Source organism: Oryctolagus cuniculus, chromosome 1, assembly GCF_964237555.1.
Source record: "Oryctolagus cuniculus chromosome 1, mOryCun1.1, whole genome shotgun sequence".
In the NCBI taxonomy this organism is placed as follows: Eukaryota; Metazoa; Chordata; class Mammalia; order Lagomorpha; family Leporidae; genus Oryctolagus; species Oryctolagus cuniculus.
The window spans coordinates 232552251-232575957 of NC_091432.1; the positions used below are offsets into that span (position 1 = coordinate 232552251).

Sequence of the window (23707 nt, forward strand, 5' to 3'; positions counted from 1 at the left end):
CCTTTCTGCCCTTCCTCCCAGGAGCGCGTCCCACCCGAGCCCACCTGAGCCCACCTGAGCCGGGCGCGTCTCACCTGAGCCCACCCGAGCCCACCCAAGCCGGGCGCATCTCACCTGAGCCCACCCGAGCCCACCCGAGCCCACCTGAGCCCACCCGAGCTGGGCACGTCTCACCTGAGCCCACCTGAGCCCACCCGAGCCAGGCGTGTCTCACCTGAGCCCACCTGAGCCCACCCGAGCCGGGCGCGTCTCACCCGAGCCCACCCGAGTCGGGCGCGTCTCACCTGAGCCCACAAGAGCCAGGCGTGTCTCACCTGAGCCCACCCGAGCCCACCCGAGCCCACCCGAGCCGGGCGCGTCTCACCTGAGCTGAGCGGGCGGCAGAGCCCCCGCAGGTGGGGTTGAGTCAGGCCGTGAACAGCGGGAGGCATTCCGTCCACAGTCTCCGTCTTCCTCCCAGCTCTGTCGCGTGACCTGCTCCCCTGCACGCAGCCCCCTGCCCACTCCCCGCCAGAGCTCCCCCAGGCCTCACCCCCGCACAGGACACACGTCCTCAGGCCTCACCCCTGCAGGTCCCTGGCCTGCTCCTGGCCCAGCCCCCTTCTTTGCCCCACACCCTGACCCTGCCCTTGCACTGGAGAATCAGGACCCCCATTGATGCGCACCCAGAGTCCCCCCCCCCCACCGTGGTAACCAGGGGCGTGGTTCCCGGCACCTGCTCAGGCGGCGGCTGCATGAGCCGCTCACGGGCCGGCCCAGGCCCCGGAGGAGCCCCTGGGGGGCGGGGCAGCTCAGCTCAGAGGGCACGCCGTGGGAGCCCTGTCCCTCTGCCCTCGTGTGCCCACACGGAGGCCATGCCTGACCAGCCTCGCCCAGGTGAGCTGAGTCCGCAGAGCCCCCAGGGTCCAGGAGACCAGGGCGAGAGCTTGGAGCCCCTCAGTCCCTCCGCACCCCGACATGGGAGAGCGTCGGGGTCCTGGTTGGGCCTGGCCAGGCTCCACCTCATCATCTGTCCATCTGGACGAGAAGGGTGGGCTCCCGCCTCACCTGGAGCCCGGGGGACGGTCCGCCTCACACAGCGGGAACCCCCTGGAAACCGCCTCCCCTCAGCCAGCAGAACAGGATGCGGTGGCCCAGTGCGCCCTCTCGGGGTCTCCCTGAGACCAGCAGGTCGGGGATGGGGCCCGGGAGGCCCGCGCCTGCCCCAGCTCTGGCTGCCCAGTGGGCCTGCACTCCTGCAGGGTCCCAGAGAGGCGCCCCCAGCCCAGGGACCCCAGCTGGCCAGCTTCCAGGACAGAACTCGGGAGGGGACCCCCAGGTGCCCCCAGCCACGGCAACCTGGCCCGGTCAGGTTCTGAACCCGGGGCAGGTTCAGGAGGGCTTGGCCCCTCGGAGAAGGAGGGCAGGCAGGGGCCCTGGGGGGGGGGCATGGCGCTCTCGCTCCCCAGGAAGCCCCCACCCCAGCCCACCCCCGGCCCCGCTTGGCAGAGCGCAGGCAGGAAGCACCCGTCGGCATCCGTCAGGGAGACGGAGTGGGCCGGAGCGGGCAGCTGGGGAGGGGGGGGCCGGGAAATTGATCGTGAAGCCCCCTCCTGGCAGGCTGTCTGGGGGAATTTAATTAAATTGCTGGAGAGGCCTGCAGCAGGGCCACATCTGGAACCAATATGTGAGCCTGGAGCGTTTTCCTTCTCTGCTGCTTCCCACCGAGTGGAGCCCGGAGCTGTGGGTCCTCTGGGACCGAATTCCTGGCAGACCGGGAAGGAGCGAGCCCAGCCAGCAAAGACCCCGAAACCGCGGCCGGGAGCGGAGGCCGGGGCAGGCGGAGCCGGGCAGCAGAGGGGCGGGGGCGGCCAGCCTGGGCTCCGCTGGTGTGGGTGTGGAGGCCTCAGCCAGGACGGAGGGGAAGGTCCTGCGTGTTATGGCCTGGGCGAGCGAGTGCCGGAAGATTCTAGAAACCAACGCCCCCGAGCAGGAGTCCCTTGGGTGGCCAGTGTTTAGGACCCACGCCTTCCTTGGGGTGACTCCTCTGGACGCCCCTGGCGGGGTAGACACAGCTCTGACCCGCTTTTACGGAGCTGGGAAAGTGATCTTGCCTGTCTCAAGGCGGAGCCACCTCTCCCAGCCGTTCCCTGCGTGGCCCGACCCTGCCCACGGTCTCCGTGGCCACCAGTGCCCCCAGGCACAGAGCCTCAGGCCTAAACAAGGCCACCAAGCTCCTGTGGCAGCCGGGGCTGCAGGAAATGCGTGGCCTTAGGTCTGTGCAGGCAGCACCACTCCCGACGCCCTGCTCCACCCGCTGCCACCTGTTCTTTGAGCTGTGGGCTGCGGCAGAGACCCCCTCATCCCAGGGTGACCTGGGGGGCCCCTTCCGGGACCCACACCTGCGTTTCCTTCTCCTCCACTGCTCGGGGGCGGGGGCTTCACTCTGCCTCTCCATGCTGCACTCCCTGAGGGTGGGGCCCGGCTCCACGCGGTCCCCACTGTGGCCCAGGCTCGGCCCCGAGTGGACTGCCAAGGAGGTCAGTACACATCTGTGGCATGGTGTCCGTGGCCTTGGTGCACACGGAGCAGCTTACAGGTGGGTAACCCGGGCTCCCTGCACGCAGTGGAAAGTGAGGCACCATGGAGTTTGCAGGAGACAAAGTGAGCCGGGAAGCAGGCGGTGGCCTGGCGCTGAAGGCGCCATGAGCCACATCTGTGCATCCGGGCTCACGCAGAGCCCGGGGCGGGGGCCAGCAGCGATGGCCCAAGTGAGCGGGTCCCTGCCACCGATGCGGGAGGCCTGGACGGAGCTCCTGGCTCCCAGCTTGGGCTCCCGAGCGGTTGCAGGCACCTGGGAAGTGAACCAGCAGATGGACGTACTCTCTGTCTCTGTGTGTGTGTCTTTGCCTCTCTGCCTCTCAAATCAATAACTGTCTACAAAGCCGCTCCCCTGGAAACAGGAGGGCTGGGGGCTCTGCAGACGCCTTGGCACGCACTCGGCTCCCCGCCTGGCCCTAACACTTGCTCAACCCTGCTCATCCTGCAAGGGTGGGCTTGATGCCCCTTCCTCGGGGAAGCCCTCCGGGACGCCTCCCTCTCTGGCGATGCTGGCTCAGTGGCATCTCTGTAGGTCTGGGCCATCTCGTCACCCCTCTCTCTGCAGGGTCCTGGCCTGGTCCCCACCCTGGGCAAGAGCCCCTGCGTGTAGGAGCGGCCTGCCCGTGAGCCGTGGGGAAAAGGGAGCCCCACAGGTGCTGCCCTGGAGCTCCGGCCCAGGTCCTGGGGGGTGGCGGTGAGGGCGGCCATGGCTGAGTCGGGGTGAATCCCGGGCCGATGCGAGGCGTGCGCAGCGGGCCTTGGAAAGGAGGTTTTGGGGCAGCTGAGCAGCCCGTCCACACTCACCATGGCCAGCGAGCCGCCAAGCAAGACCTGAACTCGGGCCTGTGTGGGGTGGAGTCACCTGCACAGCCACTGAGCCCGGCCTCCTCCAGGGACAAGGCGGGCGGCCTCCGGGGATCTGGGGTGGGAGGCAGGTGGGGTGGGGTGGGAGGGTGGAGGACCACAGGCGAGGGAGCTGTGGTGAGATGCAGGTGTTGGGACAGGCAGCGAGCGGCGGGCGCGTGGGATGCGGGCTCCCAAGGCTGCCCTGCGGGGTCTCCGGGCACAGGGGGAAGACCGGTGGCCAGGACAGGCAGCCAGACTGCAACCGTCCCCGTGGAAACAATGAAGAGGGAGACGCCCAGGGCCCGCGTGCAGGCCCTGCCCGGGTGTTGATGGACGGGTTTCTAAATGAATGTATCTCATTAGGGAGGTGGTGTCTGGTGGGAGAAACACGGTGCCCTTTCCCGCCCCGCCTCCTGCTTCCAAAAAAAAAGTGGGGGGGAGCCCCTGCTTGCTTCCACTAAAAAGGAGATCACATTAATACGGCTTGTTTTATTTAAAAAACCTTGACCTCAACTTCAAAAAAAGCCATTAGCCGTTCTGCTTCCCAAAGGCCGCGGGGCGGTTCCTGCAGAAAGGGGCGTAAATCCTCTGGTCCAGCCAACCCCCCCAGACCCCCGGGCGAGGGAAGGAAAACGGGAAGAGCCCCCACCCCGCCCCCCCTCGTTTTTCCGTTTCTTTCCCTGGGAGCTCTGAGCTCTTTGATCGTAAACCTGGTCATATTTCACCCCTGAAATATCAGCCATCAGCGAAGTAAGGAAGTAGGCGCCCCGGGGGGCTTCCCGCCGATTAGCCCCTCGGTTTAGCTACTTAGCGCCTGCCCCAGCGCGCGGGCTGCGGACACACCCTCCTGGCGAGAGTTCAAGCGCGAGTTATAAATAATAGCTATTAGATCCCCAATTAAGCCTGGTTCCCCATCACTCCCTCGGCCCGGTGGCCCGGCCCCGCCGCACCCCGCGCGGTGCAAACCCCTCATTCGCTGCCCCCATGCACGGCAGGATCAGGGCAGGGCCATTGTCACGCCCCTCGCCCCAAGCCCCCTTCCCCTGAGTCCCGGGGGAGGGAGGGCAGGCAGGGTGGCGGCTGTTTGCCAGCGGCTCTGGGGCAAGGCCAGGTTGGCGGTTTGCAGGGTGTCCTCCGAGCCTCCTGCGTAAGGCTTTGGGGGCAGCAGGATGGACAAAGTCTCAGATGAGAAAAGCCGAGAGCTCAGGGGGGCGCGAGGCCAGGGCCACAGAGCGCGGCCAGGCACGGCCAGCCTGCAGCCGGCTTCCCCGCCCTGGCTCTGCAGCCTGGCCTCGGCACAGCCTCCTCCCGGTCAGCGGGTGATGTGTGCGGAATTCTTTCCTCCTGCTGCCCCCGGGCCAGGCTTTGGGTTCGCACACATCATTTCATTTGACGCCTGCAACAGGCCCGGGGGTGGGGGTGGGGGCGGGGGCAGGCACGGGTCATTGTCAGCCTGTAGGTTCCAGAGGAGGAAGCCGGACCAGGGAAGTGACCGCATCCAAGCCGGGAAGCCGGGAGGCAGGGGCAGGAGAGCAGAGAAGCCCAGCTGATGGACGTGGATGGAGGGGATTGGCCTGCTTATGTCTCCGCATCAGCTCTGGGCTCCTGGTGACCAAGGCAAACGGAAGTGCTAGGGGTCGTCCAAAATGCATTATCTGGTTCTTCTATTTTTTAACGATAATTTTTAAAAGATTTTTATTTATTTATTTGAGAGGCAGAGTTACAGAGAGAGAGGTCTTCCATCCGCTGGTTCACTCCCTAAATGGCAGCAACAGCAGGAGTTGGGCCAATCTGAAGCCAGGAACCAGGAGTCTCCTCCTGGGTTCCCGTGCAGGTGCAGGGGCCCAAGGACTTGATCCATCCTCCAGTGTTTTCCCAAGCCATTAGCAGGGAGCTGGACGGAAGTGGAGCAGGCAGGACTTGAACCAGAGCCCATATGGGATGCCGGTGCTGCGCCTTAGCCCACTACGCCACAGCGCTGGTCTCTGAGAATAATTCTTCACAAGACAAAGGTAGCTTCCTGGCCCTGGATTCTCTTGGGATCACGGGGCAATGGTGTGAGGAGCCTGATGGACTCCTGGGGTTGCAGGGCTGCGGCCGCCAGGCCGTCCGTGCAGCCCGGGCTGTGGCCTGGCCCGCGGGCCCAGCCAGCAGAGGAACACATCTCCTCCCTCGAAATTTTTTTAAACCTTTGGTTCTTTTTTATTTTTAAAAATTTATTTATTTATTTGAAAGGCAGAGTTACAGAGAGGCAGGGAGAGGGAGAGGGAGAGGGGGAGGGGTGGGGGAGGGGTGGGGGAGGGGGAGGGAGAGGGAGGGAGGGGGAGAGGGAGAAGGAGAGGGGGAGGGGGAGGGGGAGGGAGAGATCATCGCCTGCCCACCGCCCTCAGGCAGCCGCCTTCCACTCCTGGTTGTCGGAGAACCGCTGTGGATGCAGCGGGAACATGAGTCGCTCGGCTCTTGTTAAAGGCGGTGGTGGCTGAGCTGCCCGCACAGAGCCGGTCTGCAGACCAGCGGTGCAGTGGGCTCACGTCGCTGTCACCTGGACGCTGCAGAGGTAGCTCCGACGTTACTTCTAGCCATTTCTTTTTCTTGTCTTATTGCTTCTTCAAGGCCTTCAAGATTGAACAAACAGGGTGATTATCTCCACCCCCTTTCAATACACCGACTCTGTTTTCGTAACCTGTTGATGCCCACTGCGTGTCAAGGCTCCTTAGGGGTAGGTTATGGGGAACCTTTATTTTCCTAATTTTTTTAAAAGATTTTATTTATTTATTTGAGAGGTAGAGTTACAGATGGTGAGAGAGAGAGAGACAGAGAGAAAGGTCTTCCTTCCGTTGGTTCACTCTCCAAATGGCTGCTACGGCCAGCACACTGCGCCGATCCGAAGCCAGGAGCCAGGAGCCTCTTCTGGGTCTCCCATGGGGTGCAGGGGCCCAAGGACTTGGGCCATCTTCTACTGCTTTCCCAGGCCACAGCAGAGAGCTGGATCGGAAGTGGAGCAGCCGGGACTAGAACCGGTGCCCATATGGGATGCCAGCGCCGCAGGCGGAGGATTAACCTACTGCACCTCGGCGCTGGTCCCTATTTTCCTAATTTTTTAAAAGACTTCATTTTAGGCCGGCGCCGCGGCTCACTAGGCTAATCCTCCGCCTAGCGGCGCCAGCACACCAGGTTCTAGTCCCGGTTGGGGCGCCGGATTCTGCCCCGGTTGCCCCTCTTCCAGGCCAGCTCTCTGCTGTGGCCCGGGAGTGCAGTGGAGGATGGCCCAGGTGCTTGGGCCCTGCACCCCATGGGAGACCAAGAAAAGCACCTGGCTCCTGGCTCCTGCCATCGGATCAGTGCGGTGCGCCGGCCGCGGCGGCCATTGGAGGGTGAACCAACGGCAAAGGAAGACCTTTCTCTCTGTCTCTCTCTCTCACGGTCCACTCTGCCTGTCAAAAAAAAAAAAAAAAAAAGACTTCATTTTATTTATTTATTTATTTATTTAAGAGGCACAGTTACAGAGAGAGAAGTCTTTTATCCGCTGGTTCACTCCCAGAATGGCCGTGGGGCCGCCCCCTGCCCCCCAACTTTCTTAACGCTTCCTGAAGCCTCGGGGACGAGCGTGTCACTTCGGTAATAAGGGAAGTTAACTTCTGGGGGGCACGGGAGCTTCTGTGCCTGCTGCAAATGCGCATTTTTGCATGCAGCTCTGACGGCATCAGCTGGAGGCGGGTTCCTTGTCCACAGAACCCCTCCCTGGGGACGGGGACCTCTGCCCGTCCCTGCTGTCTTTCCCGCCCTGAGGCCAGCACAGAGCCCAGGCCAACAGCCGCTGCTCGAACCCAGCCGTCTGGCCCCGCCCTGGGTTAGCGGCTCAGAGCGACTGAGTCACCGTGGGAGCCGTCGCATGTGCAGCCCCAGCCCTTGGGCTGGTGAGTCCCCGAGTGCCCGCTCCCTGGGTTCCTGGAGCTTCCGGGGAGGAGTCCAGGCTGGCTGGGGACTCAGCTTTGGAATGGCGCCCTCCGTCGCCCCGGCCCTCACCCCAGGCACGCGCAGAGCAGTTATAACCACACGGCAACAGGAGCAAGGACGGGAAGTGAGAGAGCCTGTGGTCTGCTTCCTTCACTGTCCTCAGAGCGGGTGATCGAGGGACACAGCCAGGGCCACACGGCCGGCAAATGGCAGCGGACACATCCAAACCCGGGCGCCCCAGCTGCAGGGCCCGGCCGTCTCCTCACCGCACTGCCCTGCTTCCCGGAAGAGAAGTTAAAAAGCAACACTAGTGGGGAGCAGCCGTTTGGCTTAGTGGTGAGACGCAGCCAAGTTGAGATACCCTGCTACCCCGGTTCGAGTCCCGGCTCCGGCCCCTGACACCCGCTTCCTGCTATCGTGCATCTCGGGAGGCAGCGGGGACGGCTCAAGTGCTTGGGTCCCTGCCACCCACACCCACATAGGAGACCTGGGTCCTGGCTTCAGCCCAGCCCAGCCCAGCCCTGACCCTGGCCGGCACCTGGAAAGTGAACAAGCCAATGGGAGCTCTGTGTGTCTTTCTCTCTGTGTCTGTCTCTCAAGTAAATTTAGAGAATACTGTGAACACTTAGTGTGCGCTCACCGGGCACCAAGTGTCCCACGCCGTGACCACCAGTCCCGCTGCGACACCGTAAAACCAGAGGGCTTGGACCACACCATCTGGGCCATTCGTCCAGCTCTCCAAGGAGTGCCTGGGGACCCGGGCGATCGCGGCGGCCCCTGCCAGCTCCCGTGTCGCAGGCCCAGAACGGCTTCTGGAATAGAACCCTCACTGTGCCCAGGACGAGGGAGGAGCCTGGCTCGGCGCGGACAGCCCCACAGCAGGCACGGCAAGACCTGCTCCCTATGCTGCCTCTGGGCCGCGCTTTGCCTGGGTGAGCCCCCCACCCGTGACCTGGCTGCCCCTGGGGAGTGGGGGGCTGGGCACGGGGCCTCCAGACGGGGTGCAGATCCGGGGAGCAGCCCCACCCTGCTCAGCGTGGCGTCCAGCCGCACACACCCCAGCAGCACTGGGGACCCCCAAGGCCCAGGCTGGGCTTCCGCTGGCCCCCTCCACGCGGGTCTTTCTCATGGGACGCTTCTTGGGGGCAGATCTCTAAGGACTACAGCCGTTATCTCCCAACGCTCCACCCCCCACCCCCGCGGGCCTGCGCGGCGACCCGGCTTGCAGGGGGCGTCCAGGCTCGGTGTGCAGCCCAGGCTGTCCCGGTGGCCACAGCACGCGAGCCCAGGAAGGCTGCTTCAGAGGCCTTTTGCTGATGCGCCTTCCGGCCTCGTGGTGACAGCCGGGCACAGAGGGACATGAGCGCAGGGGGCGGGGGGTGTCAATCAGCAGCCACCTGTGGCATCTGGAAGTCCCAGCGCTGCCTCTTTGCTGCTTTTTTCCGGAGAAACAGGAACCAGCCTGCAGACCCAAACCCGGCGCTCCGGCCCAGCCCAGCCCAGCCCGGGCATCGTCAGCCTGGCTGTCCGTCCTGGAGGGGCGCCTTCCTCCCCGTGCCCTTCTTTAGGGAGGGGAGGGGGCGCACCCCAGGGTCAGGGCTGGCTTCTTGGGGGGCGGTGCCCACCTCCCTCGGGGAGAGACCCTGGGGACGACAAGGGGGCGCAGGGGGACGGGCCGGGGCGGTGCTGGGGAACCAAGGGTGGCGCTGGCCGGTTGGACATCTTCCCTGCCAAGCTGAGTCGCCCCCGCCCCACCCGCGGAGGGATTTGTAAATGGAGGGGTGGCTGACAGGTCTCCCCAGACCCCCACCCCCGGCACCCTTCAAACAGCCGCCACCACGCGCTCAGAGGCGGGCAGGAGGGTGAGAGAGGACGCTTGTCCCAGCCCCCAGCCCGCCGCGGCCAGGGACCCCTCCCCGCCGCCCGAGGGGTGGGGGCAGGCGAGGGCGCGCGGCAGGGGGAGGGGAGGGGGCGAGGTTTGACTCCAGAAGGGGCGCGTGGCCGCCGGACGGGCGCTCGCCGCAGCCACTTCGGGGCGGGCGGCGGGGCGCGAGAAGGGGAGGGCGGAAAGTGTGCGGCCCCGACGTCAGCGCCGGGCGGGCCGCGAGCGAGCGAGCGAGCGGAGCAGGCGGCCCGGAGCGGGGCAGAGCGCGGGGCGGCCGGGCGCGCCTGCGACCCCCGCCTCGGGGCCGCTCGCGGGCATGGACAGCGCGGCCGCCGCCGCCTTCGCCCTGGACAAGCCCGCGCTGGGCCCGGGGCCGCCGCCGGGGCCGAGCGACTGCGCCCAGGCGCGCAAGAACTTCACGGTGAGCCATCTCCTGGACCTGGAGGAGGTGGCGGCGGCCGGGCGGCTGGCGGCGCGCCCCGCGGCCGGGGCCGAGGCGCGGGAGCCGTCCGGGGGCAGCAGCGGCAGCGAGGCGGCGCCGCAGGACGGTGAGTGCGCGGGCCGTGGGAATGGAGACGCCGGGCCCCACGGGGGTGCGGGGCCCGAGCCGCAGAGACCGCGGGGAGGTCGGGGGCCGCCGAGCGCACGCGCGGGTTTAGGCGAAGGATGCGGGGTCAGAGCGGCGGAGGCCGCACAGAGAAGGGGCGCTGGGCACCTTGGCCGAAGTCGGGGCAGGGCTGGGCTGCGATCTTCTAGAACACTCTACGGGGGCAGAGGTCCCCCTCCCCAGAGAGGGTGCTGGCCCAGCCTTGCTGCTCTTAGGACAAGAGGGGAACCAAGCGATTGCCTCCCAGCGGGCTTCACACTCTGTGTCCAGCGGCGACCACCGCCCCTGTGCCACGGCCGGGTCTTCAGATGGGTGCTCTGGTGGGGCTGCCGTGCCGGCTCCCAGGGCAGCCTCCCAGGTGGAGTGACCCAGCCCTACAGGGCCAGCCGGTCCCCTCCCCCTTCCTCCGTGGAGGTCAGAGGTCATCAGGAAGGGGCTTTGAAAACAAACAACCCACCCAAGTGGCTTTTTTCCAGAAGTCTCCCAGGATCCCAGGGTCCTGAGCTCGTGCCGAGAGGGGGGCGGGGGAGGGGAGAAGATAGAGGTGGAGCAGGGGCCCAGTGCTGCAGGGGTGCGGGGGGTTTGGGGAGCAGCCTGGCCTGCCGGCCGGGGCCCTGATGCCCCACCCACCTGCCTGGGCTTCGCTCCCCTAAGTGGTCTGGGAGGTGATGGAAGAGGGCCTGGGGCCCCTGGAGACCCTGGAGACCCTCATTTTCTGCACCAGCTCCTTATCCTGGGCGGCAGAGATTAGGGGGTGACTGCAGCCACATCTGAAGGCGCGCCCAGGCGTGGGGGACCTCTGGAGGCATGGGGCTGGCACCCGCGGGTGTCCTGTGGCCTGCTGGTGGTGGCTGGGGTGCGCACGGGGCCCCTGGGAGTTGGGGTCAGGTGTGGGCTGAAAGCTGCTGGAAGGGGTGCGGTCTGGGCCCAGAGCCACGCGGGTGCCCTAGGAGAGGTGGGGGCTCCCCTGTCCGGCTCTGAGCCGGGCCCTCAGGGTTGGAGTGGGGTCCCCACTGCTGGAGGCTCCGCGGGGTGGGAGAGGGGTCCCGGCAGGATGAGGACGGAGGGCAGCAGGTCCTGGCCAAGGGGTGGTTGCCACTGTCTGGCCCGGGCCCTGGGGCGGGGACTGTCGGCGGAGGCCACGCTTCTTCCAGATACAGCGAGGAAGGCCTCCAAGCGGAGGGCTTCCCTGGGGTCCCAGGAGGGCTGGGGTGGCCCCTCCGCCGTGTCCAGGCTGGCTGGGGGGTGGGTGTTCCCAGCAGCCCCCTTCCACCCTGCTTGAGAGCCAAGTGGCCTGTGGACCCTTTCCTTGGAGGACCGGGGCTCCAGCATGCATGGGGACAGGACGGGCCAGCTGCGGGGCCAGGTGGGCGCAGGCACCAGCAGGCTGCACCCCCAGGCCACCAGGCTCTGCCCTGGGGACAGTGACGCTCTCACTCTGGTGCTGAGCCCCTGTCTGGGGTGTAAGCTGCAGGCAGAGGGAGGAGGCCAGCCCCCTGCCGACCTGTCGCCACATCCCCTCCCACTGGCACTAGCTGGGGGCTCCGAGGCGGGTGGGGGGAAGCAGTTCCTGTCCCCTGGCCAGGTGAGCTGAGCTCTCGTCACTGTATCCTTTAGAAAGTGGGCAGCCAGTCTCGGGGTGCTAGGACCCCAGGCCAGCAGGCGCAGGCCTTGAACGGGAGGTGGGGAGCTTGGCAGGGTCCTCCTCCTGTCCAGCAGAGGTGCGGTGCCTCCGTTCTGACAGCGAGCGTGAACGGGAGACGGAGGAGTGGCAAAGATCTGCGTAGTTTCATCGCGCCAGGCTAGCGGACTCGAGAGCTTTTTTTCAGAAAGTTTTCGGTCTCGTGTTTTCACAAAGCCACCACTATGCAGCCCGCGCCCGCCGATGGCTTTCCAGGAGCGGCCTCCCCCAGCCCCGGCTGCGGACGCTGCGGCTTCCCGGTGACTCAGAGCCAGCCGGGGTCTCGAGGGCTGCGCCCGGGCGCCGAGCTATGCCAAGCACGTTAGGAAAATAAACCCCTGATGGCTGCCTTCGCGATGACTTACAACAAAAGGAACCACATTAATAACGAGTGAGCCCTGAAGCGTTCCCTCCCGTGGGCAGGGCGGAAACGGGGGGACGTGGACACCCTGTGAAAATACACACAGCGCCCGGAGCCAGGCAGGGGTGAGGCTCCCAGCCGGGGGAGGCCGCCCAGCCGCTGCCTGGGAAACCCCGGGCCGCACCAGGCAGGGACCGGAGAATCCGGGGGCTTGTGGACACCCTTGAGGGGCTTGGCGCAGGGCTGAGCCCCATCTGCTGGTTGGGGGGGCGATGCCGGGTGGTCAGGGCCGAAGAGGAGACCCCGAAGGGGGACCGTGGGTTCAGGAGATGGGCAAGTGGGCTTTGGCTCCTTTTAAAATTGTGATCAGCATGTGCCTACCGTGAGGGTCCCCACTCTAGCTGCTGGCAAGTGTGCTGTTTGGGGCGCTGATCATATTCACGTTCCCGACCCCTCCCCTGCCGCAGTGGGAGCCATTTGGCTGTCCATCTCTGTGTGTCTGACTTCCAGGAGGGGTGCCTCTAGCATGCACCTGGGCCTGGGTAGGGGGCGGCGAGCCCGTCCCCGGCAGGGTCCCAGACGGCAGTCGGCGTGGTGCGCGGGTCGGAATCTCGGGGGGCGGTCCCGGGGTGTACGGGTGCCCGCTGCAGCCCTGCGGCCAACGCCCACGGGTGATCCTGTGATTTGTTGGGAGCTGCACGGGTGACTGGGGGTGCTCACCGGCATCCCGGTACCTGGCTCAGAAACTTGGCGTGGGCATGAGTGGTCCCTGGAGCTGAACCCTTGAACAGCTGTCTCCGTGTCCTGCGGGGGGGACAGAGCCAGGCGAGTGGGGATCCGGACGCCCGGGCCAGGTCCTGGCTCCCGCCGCCCTCCCCGTGGGTGGCCTCCTCTGGTTCCGCACCTGAGCACAGGGCGGGGGGGGGGGGACAGCACGGCGGGAGCGGGGTTTGTGGGGCCTCTCGGGACTCTGACCCTGGTGTTACCCAGGCTTAGAGAGACCTCACACTGGGCCCATCTCCCAGGGACCCGGGGTCTCTGAACCCAGGTCTGGGAGGAGGAGTGAGTGAGAGGCTGGCGGCCCTGGGACCACAGGCAGCCCGGGCAGCAGTCGCATCCTGACCTTGTTGCCACCAGGGGTGGCGCTGCTCTTCCTGGCTCCTGGTTCCAGGACAGTCCTGTTCCTCTGCCCAGCCACTCAGCCGGGGCCAGCGCAGGGCTGAGCGCAGCCCCAAGCTCAGCAGACGAGAGCTGTGACTTCCAGAAAAGTGGCTTTGCAGTAACAGGGGCGGCGCCTTCTTGCACGCCACCCCTGAGGCCCAGAAGCAACGCTGAGGCTCGGTGTTGCCATCTGTGAAATGGGAACAGTGGGCGTGGCAAGCTGTGCCTGGATGCAGGCTGCCCGGCCCGGGGAAGGTGCTCACGGCGGGTTCGTCACAGTTCCTCGGGGTGCTCGTGGAAGCCCTGGGAGTCAGGTAGGGGTCCCCACTGCCTCCCTGTCGTTCACAGGCCCAGAGAGGCAAAGCTGCCTGCCCAAGGTTGCACAGCTGGGAAGGGAGGTGGGGTTTGGGTCTGGACCCACGCCCAGGCCTTTCTCCTGCGGAGCCGCAGGAGTCGGGGTGGAGGGAGCCCCATCTGGGGAGACCGAGCGGGGCAGGGGATGAGGAGGGGAGGATGGGCCTGGGGTGGAGCCATTGGGATGGACTTGGGGCACGTGCTAGGGGTCCCACTGAGCCGAGACAGGAGGAGGGGCCTTTTATGGCTTGTCCTAGGTAGGAGCTGAGGTGGGGCTGGCCAGGGGGTGACTTAAGGAGATCCAATATATCCTTAAAACCCTACAGAGGGGGCATCTATGTGGGGCCCTGGGTCGGAGGCTGTGGGCCGTGGCTGCCTTGGGCCTGGAGGGTGAGGGGACCCAGTGAGAGCAAGCACTGGCAGCCCGGCCACCGGAGCCCTCCCCAGGGGCCCCGTGTCTACCACCAGCTATGGGAGCTGGGCGCTCTCGCGATCCCCGTGTTACAGAGAGGGAAACTGAGGCGCCGAGCGTTGGGCCACTTGGCACAGGCACACCGCTGCCATCCCTGTGCGGTTCCCGCCAGGGCCTGCCCTGTGGTGGCGCCCCCTGCTGTCTGAATGCAGCCCGGGGAAAGGCTGGGGTGGGCTGAGCCGGGAGGTTCAGCCCCGGCAGGTGTGGGCTGTGTCCGGGTTGGCGTGGGGGCACCATGAGGCAGTCAGGAGCCTGGGTCTGCCCAGCGTTGGGCTGTTGTCGGGGGAGAGGAGAGGGGTCTCGGCCCCCCTGCGCTGCAGCCCCCGGGACACGGGAACGCCCACAGGGTCCGCAGCCCCCGACTCACACACTCATTCATCGCACGGTCATTCCCCAGCACCCGCAGGTGCAGGCCCCGGCCTCCCCGCCCGCCTCCTGGTTTCGCTGCAGTGGATTTTCCAGGAACTCGGAGGCACAGGCAGAGGGCGGGCCGATGGCGAGCTCTGCCCCCAGAGCCGCGGCCAGACAGCCCCAACGCCGTCTTAGGGCCCCATCCTGTTATCGGACAAAGAGCTGCGGCATCTCAGAGCCAGGGAGGGCTCTGTGCCGGGCTGGCAGCAGCGGCACCACAGGCGCCCTGGCTGCCCGTCTCTCTGCCCGTCTTGCGGTAGGTCGCTCGCTGAGGGCTTGGCACGTGCCGGCATTCGGGAGCCACATGGCGGGCGGGCGGTCCAGGACGCACAGACCACAGAGATGCACAGGGCCCCACGCAGGCCTCATGCCACACACGCCCCACCCCCCACGCACACGCACGGGGGAGGACCCTGCCCCGCCCCCACGGCCAGGCCCCCCTCCCGCTGCGCTGGTGCGGGCCAAGGGTTAAGTGCCTTTTGCGAGGTGGTGAGTAGGAGAGAGCGGAGGCTTCCTGTTTAGACAGGGAGGTAGGGGGAGTTATCTCGCCTGGCTCCCACGCTGGGCAGAGGGAGAGATGGGGGGGAGCCGGAGTCCAGCGGGAAGGGGAGGTGCTGGCGGCGGGCAGGGGGTGGGGGCTGGCGGGGCACAGCAGGGACAGTCCCTGGGAGCAGAGGTCCCGAAAGACCACGAAAGCACCCCCCACCCCGCCCGTGCCCCAGCTGCTGTGGTGGCCCTGAGCCCACCCCTTTCACATCTGGGAAGCCGTTTGCTGATGGCCCGCTGGGGTCCGGGATGTCAGGGCCCGTCAGGGACAGGGCTGTCTTTGTGTCCTAAAGGTGGCCGGGCTCCGGGAAATCAGTTCTGGGCCATCCGAGAGGGGTGCGGTCGACCCCACCCCACGCCCTCCTGTGACGCTGCCCGGCAGGCAGTAAGAGGGGCCCCGGCCTAGGACTCGGGGAATTGGGGTCCCCCGCTCGTCTCGCCCGGCCCTACGCTGGGCCCGTGTCCCCATCTGCTGCCCGGGAGGCGTCCTCCCAGGAATGCCGCGTCACAGCCACCCACAGGGCGCTGGCTGAAATGCATGTTCCCAGGCCCCGCCCAGCCCCTGAAACCCGACTCCCGGGGGGGCCGCCGCTTCCAGCTGGAGAGGGAGGGGGCTGCCCCCCCCCCCGTCACCAGGGACCTGGCTTTGTCCAGGAGAGAATAGCTGCCCTCAGCCACCCACAGGCATGCATTAGGCGCCTACTGAGTACCAGCCCAAGAGGGTTTTGTGAGGGGGGGAGCTTCCCGCCCCCTCCCCCAGCATCCTGGTTCCCCCCTGGGTTTGGGGGGCACTCAGCCTCGCTGCTGAACCCAGGGTCTCAGGGCGTCCAGGTCCCCCCCACCAACACTGCTGCCCCTGGGGGCTCCCCTGGGGATGGGGGAGCTGCTGTCCCCAGGGGGCCTCAGACTCTGCCCCTCGGTCTGGCCTCCCCCACCCCACCCCCCGCCGCCGAGGGCACAGCCGTTTACACAGCCGAGATGGCGTTATTAAAAATGACATTTAACCAGAGCTGGAATTACCACGCGGATGGCTGCAAACCTCGGAATCAAAGCGGGAGCCGCCGGGCGGGCGCGCCTGGCAGGGGCCCCGCGGCCTCCTGCCGCCAGGGCTCCGCGGCCTCCCGTATAAAACCCCGCGGCCCCGGGGCTCTTGAAAGTCCGTGCACCTCTTTTCATTAGACTAACAAATAGCACGTAACCGAAAACATCTGTGACAGCGGCCCCTAATGCTCTCAAGATGGGGCCGCCAGTCCAGCCAGTGGGCAGCCGGGCTGTGCCGCTGGACTCAGGCTTGGGTGCAGGGCCCCCAGGGAGCACCTGCCCCCCACCCAGCTCTCCCAGGCCGATTCCTGAACCTGGGGGACCTGGGAGCCGCCCCCCTCTCCTTTTGCTCGCCCCATCTTCTTGCTGGTGAGCCCAGCCATCAGAGTGGCTGCGTGCAAGGGTCTGGTCCCCTGCCCCTTGGTGGGGGGGGGGCAGCACGGCCAGCCCTCCACTGGAGGAGGGGGCACCATCAAGAGCACAGGACCCAGAGGCCGCTGTGTGACCTTGGCCGGTTTCTTTCCGTCTCTGGGCCCCTTGTTCATCGCAGAGGGAAAGGGCTCCTGGCTCCTTGCAGGGTGCTCCTGGGCTCGGAGAGAGGGTGCGGCACAGTGCGCAGGCCCAAGGCGGGAGCAGCATCTGGCAGCTGAGGAAGCAGGCTCAGAGCGCCGAGTGGCCACAGCCGGCTGAGACTCCGGGGAGGACCCAGGGCCTGCGCTGTCCTACTCAGGATGCTGGGAAGCCCAGAGCCGGGAGAGATGCCGTGGGGCGCGGCGGGCTGCGCTCCAGAGTGGACCTGGCCTGGCCCTGGCCTCGGTGGGCTTCTGGTCCGGGACATGGCAGAGGGTGGGCTCATCCGGGACACAGCAGGCCATCTCTGCCACTCCTCCCCCCACCCCATGGCGGCCCTGCCTCTAATCCCTGGGCTCTGAAGCCTTGCAACCTGATGCCCACTGCCGCCGCCCAACACAGATCTGCTGCCGCCGGCGAGGGGGAGGCAAGTGCCTGCGGTGGAGGAGGGAAGAGTGGCCTGGGTTCCATCGCCCCCGGCAGTGATGCCACAAGGAGAGGCTTGGACCCCTCCCAAGAGACAGTGCTGTGAACTCCGCGCTTCCCCCTCCCCACCAAGATGTCCCGTGTGCTCTGTCGCTCACTGAGACCCCGGCCCCCAGGGCATGCAGTGTGCCGGCTGTGTGGCTCCCTGTGCTGTGCCCAGCGCCCAGCTCCACGCCCTGCAGGTGGCCCCCCTGCATTCTCCCCCATTGCCCCACCTGACAGAGGGGGAGCTGAGCTCAGGAAGGTAAAGCAACCCCCCCCCCCAGGGCCTGTGTCACTCCCCGGGAGCCCCAGGGTCCCCTTGCTGGAGGCAGCGCAGGCCTGCCCAGCAGGGTGGGGGCCCGCCATTGCACCGGGGCACAGGCAGGGGCTCCGGCCCCCACGTGCCGCTGGGAGGAGTGTTGGGGCTGGAGACCTGGAGTGACACGGCTACACTGGCTTCACGCGGAAGCACCAGCAGGGATCTACCCCAACTGGAAGCCAGGCTGTGAGCCGAAAGGAAGAAAGCCCGCTGTGGCCGCACGGTCACGCCGGCTCCCAGGGGACTGTGTTCAGGGGCCGGCCCCTCTGTCAGGAGTGGAAGAGGGGAGGCACCTGTGAGCCCTTCCCTCCTCCTTCCTTCCCCCCATAATCACCGGGCCCCCCAGGCAGGAAGGTGGATAATGGGAGGGCTGCCTGGGGTGGGAGGGGAAGCGGAATTCCCAGGGGACATGAAGAACCAGCGGCGCTAGCCCCAAGGGAGCTGGGAGGGTGTTCGGGAGGGAGCAGCAGGTGCAGGGGTGGGGGCGCGAGGCCGTCCCAGGGACAGAAGGCTGGGAGACAGCCGCCCAGCCGCCTGGTGCCTCGTTGGCCATTTCTGTGTTAAGGTGGTGAGAGTGTTTGCTGTGCGTCCGGGGTGTCCTGAGTGTGCGGGCCGCCCAGGCCCGTCGCGTGGGAGCCAGTGGCTGTCCTGGTGACAGTGGTTGTGTCCAGGCTTTGCGTGGCCTCCTGGGGGTGCCCACGTTCCCCAGAAGCCGTTACTGATTGCGCCAGCCTTGGTCTGACCCCAGCGCCTCTGCTGAGGAGCCCAGATCCTGGGTTGGGGGGCCCTGCTGTAGGGGGCAGCAGGGAGCCGGGAGCTGGAACAGCATAGGCTCCGCCCCCGGGGAGGCCGGCACAGCTGTGGAAGGAGCGGCACCAGGCAGCTGCGTCTGGTGACGGATCCAACACCCGGGCTGTGTGTCACAGGAGCACATGACCGACCATTGGATGGAAGTTTCATTGTCACGGTGGCGAAGGGCGTCCCAGGCTGTCCGGCTGCAGATCCCACGAGGGATAAGAGTTTTGGGCAGCTGGCGCTGCGGCTCAATAGGCTAATCCTCCACCAAGCTGCGCCGGCACCCCGGGTTCTAGTCCCGGTTGGGGCCCCAGATTCTGTCCCGGTTGCCCCTCTTCCAGGCCAGCTCTCTGCTGTGGCCAGGGAGTGCAGTGGAGGATGGCCCAAGTGCTTGGGCCCTGCACCCCATGGGAGACCAGGAGAAGCACCTGGCTCCCGCCTTTGGATCAGCGCGGTGCACAGGCCGCAGCGTGCCAGCTGTGGCGGCCGTTGGAGGGTGAACCAACAGCAAAAAGGAAGACCTTTCTCTCTGTCTCTCTCTCTTTCACTATCCACTCTGCCTGTCAAAAACAAAACAAAACAAAAAAACGAGTTTTGGGCGCTCGTGGCACAGTGGGGACAGCTGAGCTGGGTGGCTCGTGGCACAGTGGGGACAGCTGAGCTGGGTGACTGGGGGCTGTGTGCCTGAGTCATCTCAGTAAATCATTTGCATGGCCCCATTTTCCAGACAAGGAAACCGAGGCCCAGAAACAGTGGTGAGGACATGGGGGCACCAGGCCTGCAGCTCTCGTCTGCGGGGTGCTCCCCACCCCTGGCAGCAGGACCCCCAGGCTGGGCTCACTCTGCCCTCATCCCGCCTCTCCAGCCTCAGTTTGGTGGTGGGAGGTGTGGGGGAGGAGATTCCACAGCACTGGAGCAGAAAGAGCTGGCCCCGGCGCAGGTGGGCAGGCAGGACGGGTCCTGGGCAGGGACAGCCCCATCGTCCCCCATGTGGCTTGAGGTGGCGCACACAGAGGCAGCGCCACCCAGGAGGATCCCCGGGGGTCAGGCCAGGGCTGTGGCCCCGGGCTCAGCCTTGCTGGCTGGGAAGAGCTCAAGTCTCTGAGCATCGTGACAGTACCCAGGGCTCGGGCCTGCAGGGCCGACTGCTCACACACGCGGGCTCAGCGCCCACACACGCGAGCTCAGCTCTGTGCTCCCTGTCCCCCAGGTGTCCCCCAGTGCCCACACCCGGGGCTCAGCTCTGTCTCCCTGTCCCCGACAGGTGTCTCCCAGCGCCCACACCCGGGGCTCAGCTCTGTCTCCCTGTCCCAGGTGTCCCCCAGTGCCCACACCCGGGGCTCAGCTCTGTGCTCCCTGTCCCCGACAGGTGTCTCCCAGTGCCCACACCCGGGGCTCAGCTCCGTGCTCCCTGTCCCCCAGGTGTCTCCCAGTGCCCACACCCGGGGCTCAGCTCTGTGCTCCCTGTCCCCGACAGGTGTCTCCCAGTGCCCACACCCGGGGCTCAGCTCCGTGCTCCCTGTCCCAGGGTGTCTCCCAGCGCCCACACCCAGGGCTCAGCTCCGTGCTCCCTGTCCCAGGGTGTCTCCCAGTGCCCATACCCAGGGCTCAGCTCTGTCTCCCTGTCCCCCAGTGTCTCCCAGTGCCCACACCCGGGGCTCAGCTCTGTCTACCTGTCCCCCAGTGTCTCCCAGTGCCCACACCCGGGGCTCAGCTCTGTCTCTCTGTCCCAGGGTGTCTCCCAGCGCTCACACCCAGGGCTCAGCTCTGTCTACCTGTCCCAGGGTGTATGCCAGCGCCCACACCCGGGGCTCAGCTCCATGCTCCCTGTCCCAGGGTGTATCCCAGCACCCACACACGCGGGCTCAGCTCCGTGCTCCCTGTCCCAGGGTGTCTGCCAGCGCCCACACCCGGGGCTCAGCTCCGTGCTCCCTGTCCCAGGGTGTCTGCCAGCGCCCACACCCGGGGCTCAGCTCCATGCTCCCCGTCCCCGACAGGTGTCTGCCAGTGTTCTCCCTGCCACCTGGCAGGAGGGGCAGGTGTGTGGTTAGGACTGTCTGCCCCTTAGAAGTGGTGAAACAGCAGTGAGCGGTTTCCCAGGCTCCCTTGGGCAGGGGGCTGCGACCAGGAGGCGAGTTCTGAGTCCCAGCAGGGGGCGTGTAGGGGAGGGGGCCTTGCTGGCACCAAAAGAGACGCGGGCTGTACAGCCCAGGCCCTCCAGCTCCCACAGGGCCGGGACCCTCCGCCCCTGCCAGGGCTCCTGGTGATAGGGAGCGGGGGGGGGGCGTCCCCTGGTCTTGAAGGACGGCGCTGACTGGCCGCAGCCCTGGGCCAGCCATGGAGGGACCTGGCCGCGGCGCCCGTGCAGGGGAGACATCTTGCTTCACTTTCCGCGCCTCCAACTGTAACCATATCTAATTTCATGACAAATAACGCCTATGAAACACAGCACAGTTACTCTTATAATGCGGCGTCTGAGGTTAAATATTCCAACTGGAGATGAATTGCAGCTTCTAGGAGATCCGTGGGTCAGACAGCTCTAGGAGGAAGGCGGAGGGGCCCAGAGGTGTGTCCTCAGGCACCGCACTGGGCATCCAGAACACACACACACACGCGTGTGCCCTCGCGCCCACGCGCTCAGCCAGCAGGGGCTCCGGCAGAGCTGGCTCAGCCACGGCGGCATTGACACCCCCTGGGCAGCTCCTCCCGACGCTGGCTGGGCTCAGGCAGCCACCGGAGCGGGGCTCCTGCTCTCTGTGATCATGGGGCAGCTCGGGCTGTGCAGGGACAGCGTGGAGCTTGGGGCATGAGGAAGCGGGGAGCGTATGGGGTTTGCCTCCACCGCGCGCCAGCTCTCGGCATCTCCGTCAGTCCTCCCAGTCTCCACGCCCCAAACCAGAACCAGATGAGAATGGAGATGAGCAGCGGGGCGGGGGGGGGGGGCGCTGACGGCGTGGAAGGGGGCCCTGGGAGAGAAACGTGGAGGCAGTGAGCCCGGCTCCAGAGAGGCCAATGGCCGATGCGCCCCTGGTGACACCCGGGGGCCAGCTGGGAGCCCCCGCAGAAAACCTCAGGCTCCGGCGAGCTCACGGCTGCCCGGCGGGCGGGACTGTGAGGTCACGGCCAAGGCTTTGCTGCCTTCTTCAAAGCTGGGACCAGTACCGGTGGCTGGGAGTCGTCAGGTGCAGGTGTGGCTCCTGGGCAGGAGAGAGGCAGGCCCTACCCCCGGCTCGTGGGGCAGAGGGCTCTCCCTCTCCCAGCCTCAGCTCCTTCCCCTGGGAGGCGGGGCCGGGAGGCGAGGGTTTGGGGGTGCACACACAGAGCGCACTTCACACAAAGCTGCTGCCCGCCCCATTATTATTATCACTGCCATCGCTATTATTAGCCGCTCAAGCGTGGGCCCCTGTGAGGTCCTGGCACCCCTGGCAGCTGCTGGCCCCCTGGGGCCCTCCTCCCTCCCAATCCAAACTAGCCTGCAGCCCCACCCTTGGCGCGGAGCCCTGAGCCGGGCGGGGCGGGGGTGTTTATTCCTGGTGTCTGCTGGGGCCCAGGCGGAGGGGGAACGGGCAGTGCCTGCATCAGCTCAGGCCCTTGCAAGGTGACTGCTTGGCCATCCCCATTCCTACCGAGCCCCTTGCACAGTGGCCCAGCCCGGGCCCTGTGTGCACGTGTGTGTGTGTGCTCCACCCCAGGGCCTCCTGCTCCACCATGGAGGCCTCTCAGGCCGTGGCCTCGGGAGCCCCTGCTGGGACCCCCTTCATAACAGGGTGGCGTCCTGTCCGCCTGAGGACGGCACACACCTCCCCGAGGTCGGGGGAGTTAGAGAAATTCCCATTTCACCCAGAGAAGGGGCTCCCCGTTCGGCCTCTGTTAGCCGCCTTCAGCAAGTTCATGGAAAACGCACGTTGTGAAAAGACCGTGCGTGGAATTGTCTCGCACGCAAATCAGCCTTTAATTACATTTTCCACGCACTTTGGGAAGGACGCTTGCATTTCTTGTGCAGGCACTGGGCAGACCTCCACCCGTCAGGTAACAGGAGGCAGTCCAGGTTTCTCATTCCAGCAAGGAGAAGCTTGGGGGCATCTGGGGCTCAGAGACGGCGTCACCACCCCAAGGCTGCACAGCGGGCACTGCCCATCCTGCTCCCTGCAGTGTGCAAGGCTGGGGCCGCCAGGAGCCGTCCCCCCACTGTCCCCGGCCACCAAGCACACACACTACAGGCTGCAGAGCTCCGGGGCCAGCCCACGTGGCAGGGACAAGGCTGGGGGCAGAGAACAGAGGACGCCAGAGGCAGGTGCCCAAGTCTGTCTGTCCGGCCTGAGCTCCCCGCGGATAGGAGTGAGGAGGGGGTCCCAGCAGCTGGGGCTTTGCCAGTGTGCTGTCACCTACAGCTAGCTGAAGTGGGGCTAACGACTGCCAGTGAGCTCCGCCGAGAAACCTAGGGCCAGGCTGCCGCCAGGGCGCGGGCACCCGGCTTCTGCCTCCTCCTCCATCTTTTCCTATGGGGAGCGGGCACCGCCGCGGGAGTCAACCGAGTGTGGGTCCCCGCCCACCTCTGAGCCAATCACACTGGCCGGAGACGCTGGCTGCGTGCTGGTTGGCCGAGGCCTGGGCGGGGCGGAGCTTAGCCTGCACTGGCTGCCCCCGGCTGCGCTGGGGTGGGGGTGGGGGGTTCTGGAGGAGCCGCCCTCCGGAGCAGCGCCAGGCCTCGCTTTAAGTGCCGCCTTTCATCCCTAATCCTCACGGCGGGACCTGCCCCGGCTGCGCGGTAGAAGGCAGGCGCAGCTCAGCGGGGACCAGTATCCTTCCCAAGGGCCCCCAGCGCCCGGGTGCAGAGGTGGGAACTCACTCCAGAGCCACCGGCGCAGCCACTCGTGTCCAGGCAGCAGGCCTGGACAGCTGACCCCCGGCCTGTTCCATGTACAGGGAGGGAGATTCTGTCACTCAGCCCCCTTGCCCAGGGCTGAGGGCATGCATGCTGGGCCCGCAGGGTCTTGTGGGGCCTGGACACCTCCCCCCACCTTGCAGCCGTCGGCAACATCAAACACTGCCAAACGTGTTTGCTTGTGACCGAGAGCAGTGGCGGCCACGGTTCGGAACCTTTCGCTCGTGCGCCGTCTGTGCTGCACTTTGGAACGAATTCAAAAACATCTGTGCATCAGGACTCCCGTTCTGGGCCTTTGACAAGTCCGGGGGCTTGGGGTCGGGGACCTGCAGGCTGCAGCGTCCCCGGCTGTGTGTCGTTCATCCATTCATCCATTCATCCATCCCGCGTTTGCAGGCACTGCTGCCAGCACAGAGGGACAGCAGCTGGGCAGTCGGAGCAGACAGCGATGGTGGCCGCTGAGAGGTGGAGAGTGCCCGAGGCTTCTGGGGGGAGGAAGCCATGCTGAAGATGAGAGTCCCAGCCGGAGGGGACAGTGCGTGCAAAGGCAGGAAGTGACGGGGTGTGAGCGTCCAGGGACCTTAAGGGAGGCTGGCATGGTGGGTGGGAGGCTCGTGAGGGGCAGGGGACCCCCAAAAGGCTGGAGAGGCGCAGGTCCCGATGCTGGGAGCCCCTCTGGCCTGTCCTGCCTCCTGGGTCCCGCCAGGGTGAGGGGACTGAGACCTACGGCGTGCAGGGGGAAGAAGGCACCACTGTCGGGGCAGTGCT

At 66.4% G+C, this 23707-nt stretch overlaps 1 protein-coding gene across 1 annotated transcript in view; it reads left to right on the plus strand.

The window, feature by feature from the left end:
- The first annotated feature begins 9441 nt into the window (after window positions 1–9441).
- PRRX2 (paired related homeobox 2) overlaps window positions 9442–23707 on the plus strand; it is a 36070-nt gene continuing 21804 nt past the window's right edge. The window contains exon 1 of the mRNA XM_070066608.1: window positions 9442–9816. Coding sequence (XP_069922709.1) covers window positions 9585–9816 — 232 coding nt within the window. The 5' untranslated portion in view covers window positions 9442–9584. The remainder of the gene's footprint in view (window positions 9817–23707) is intronic.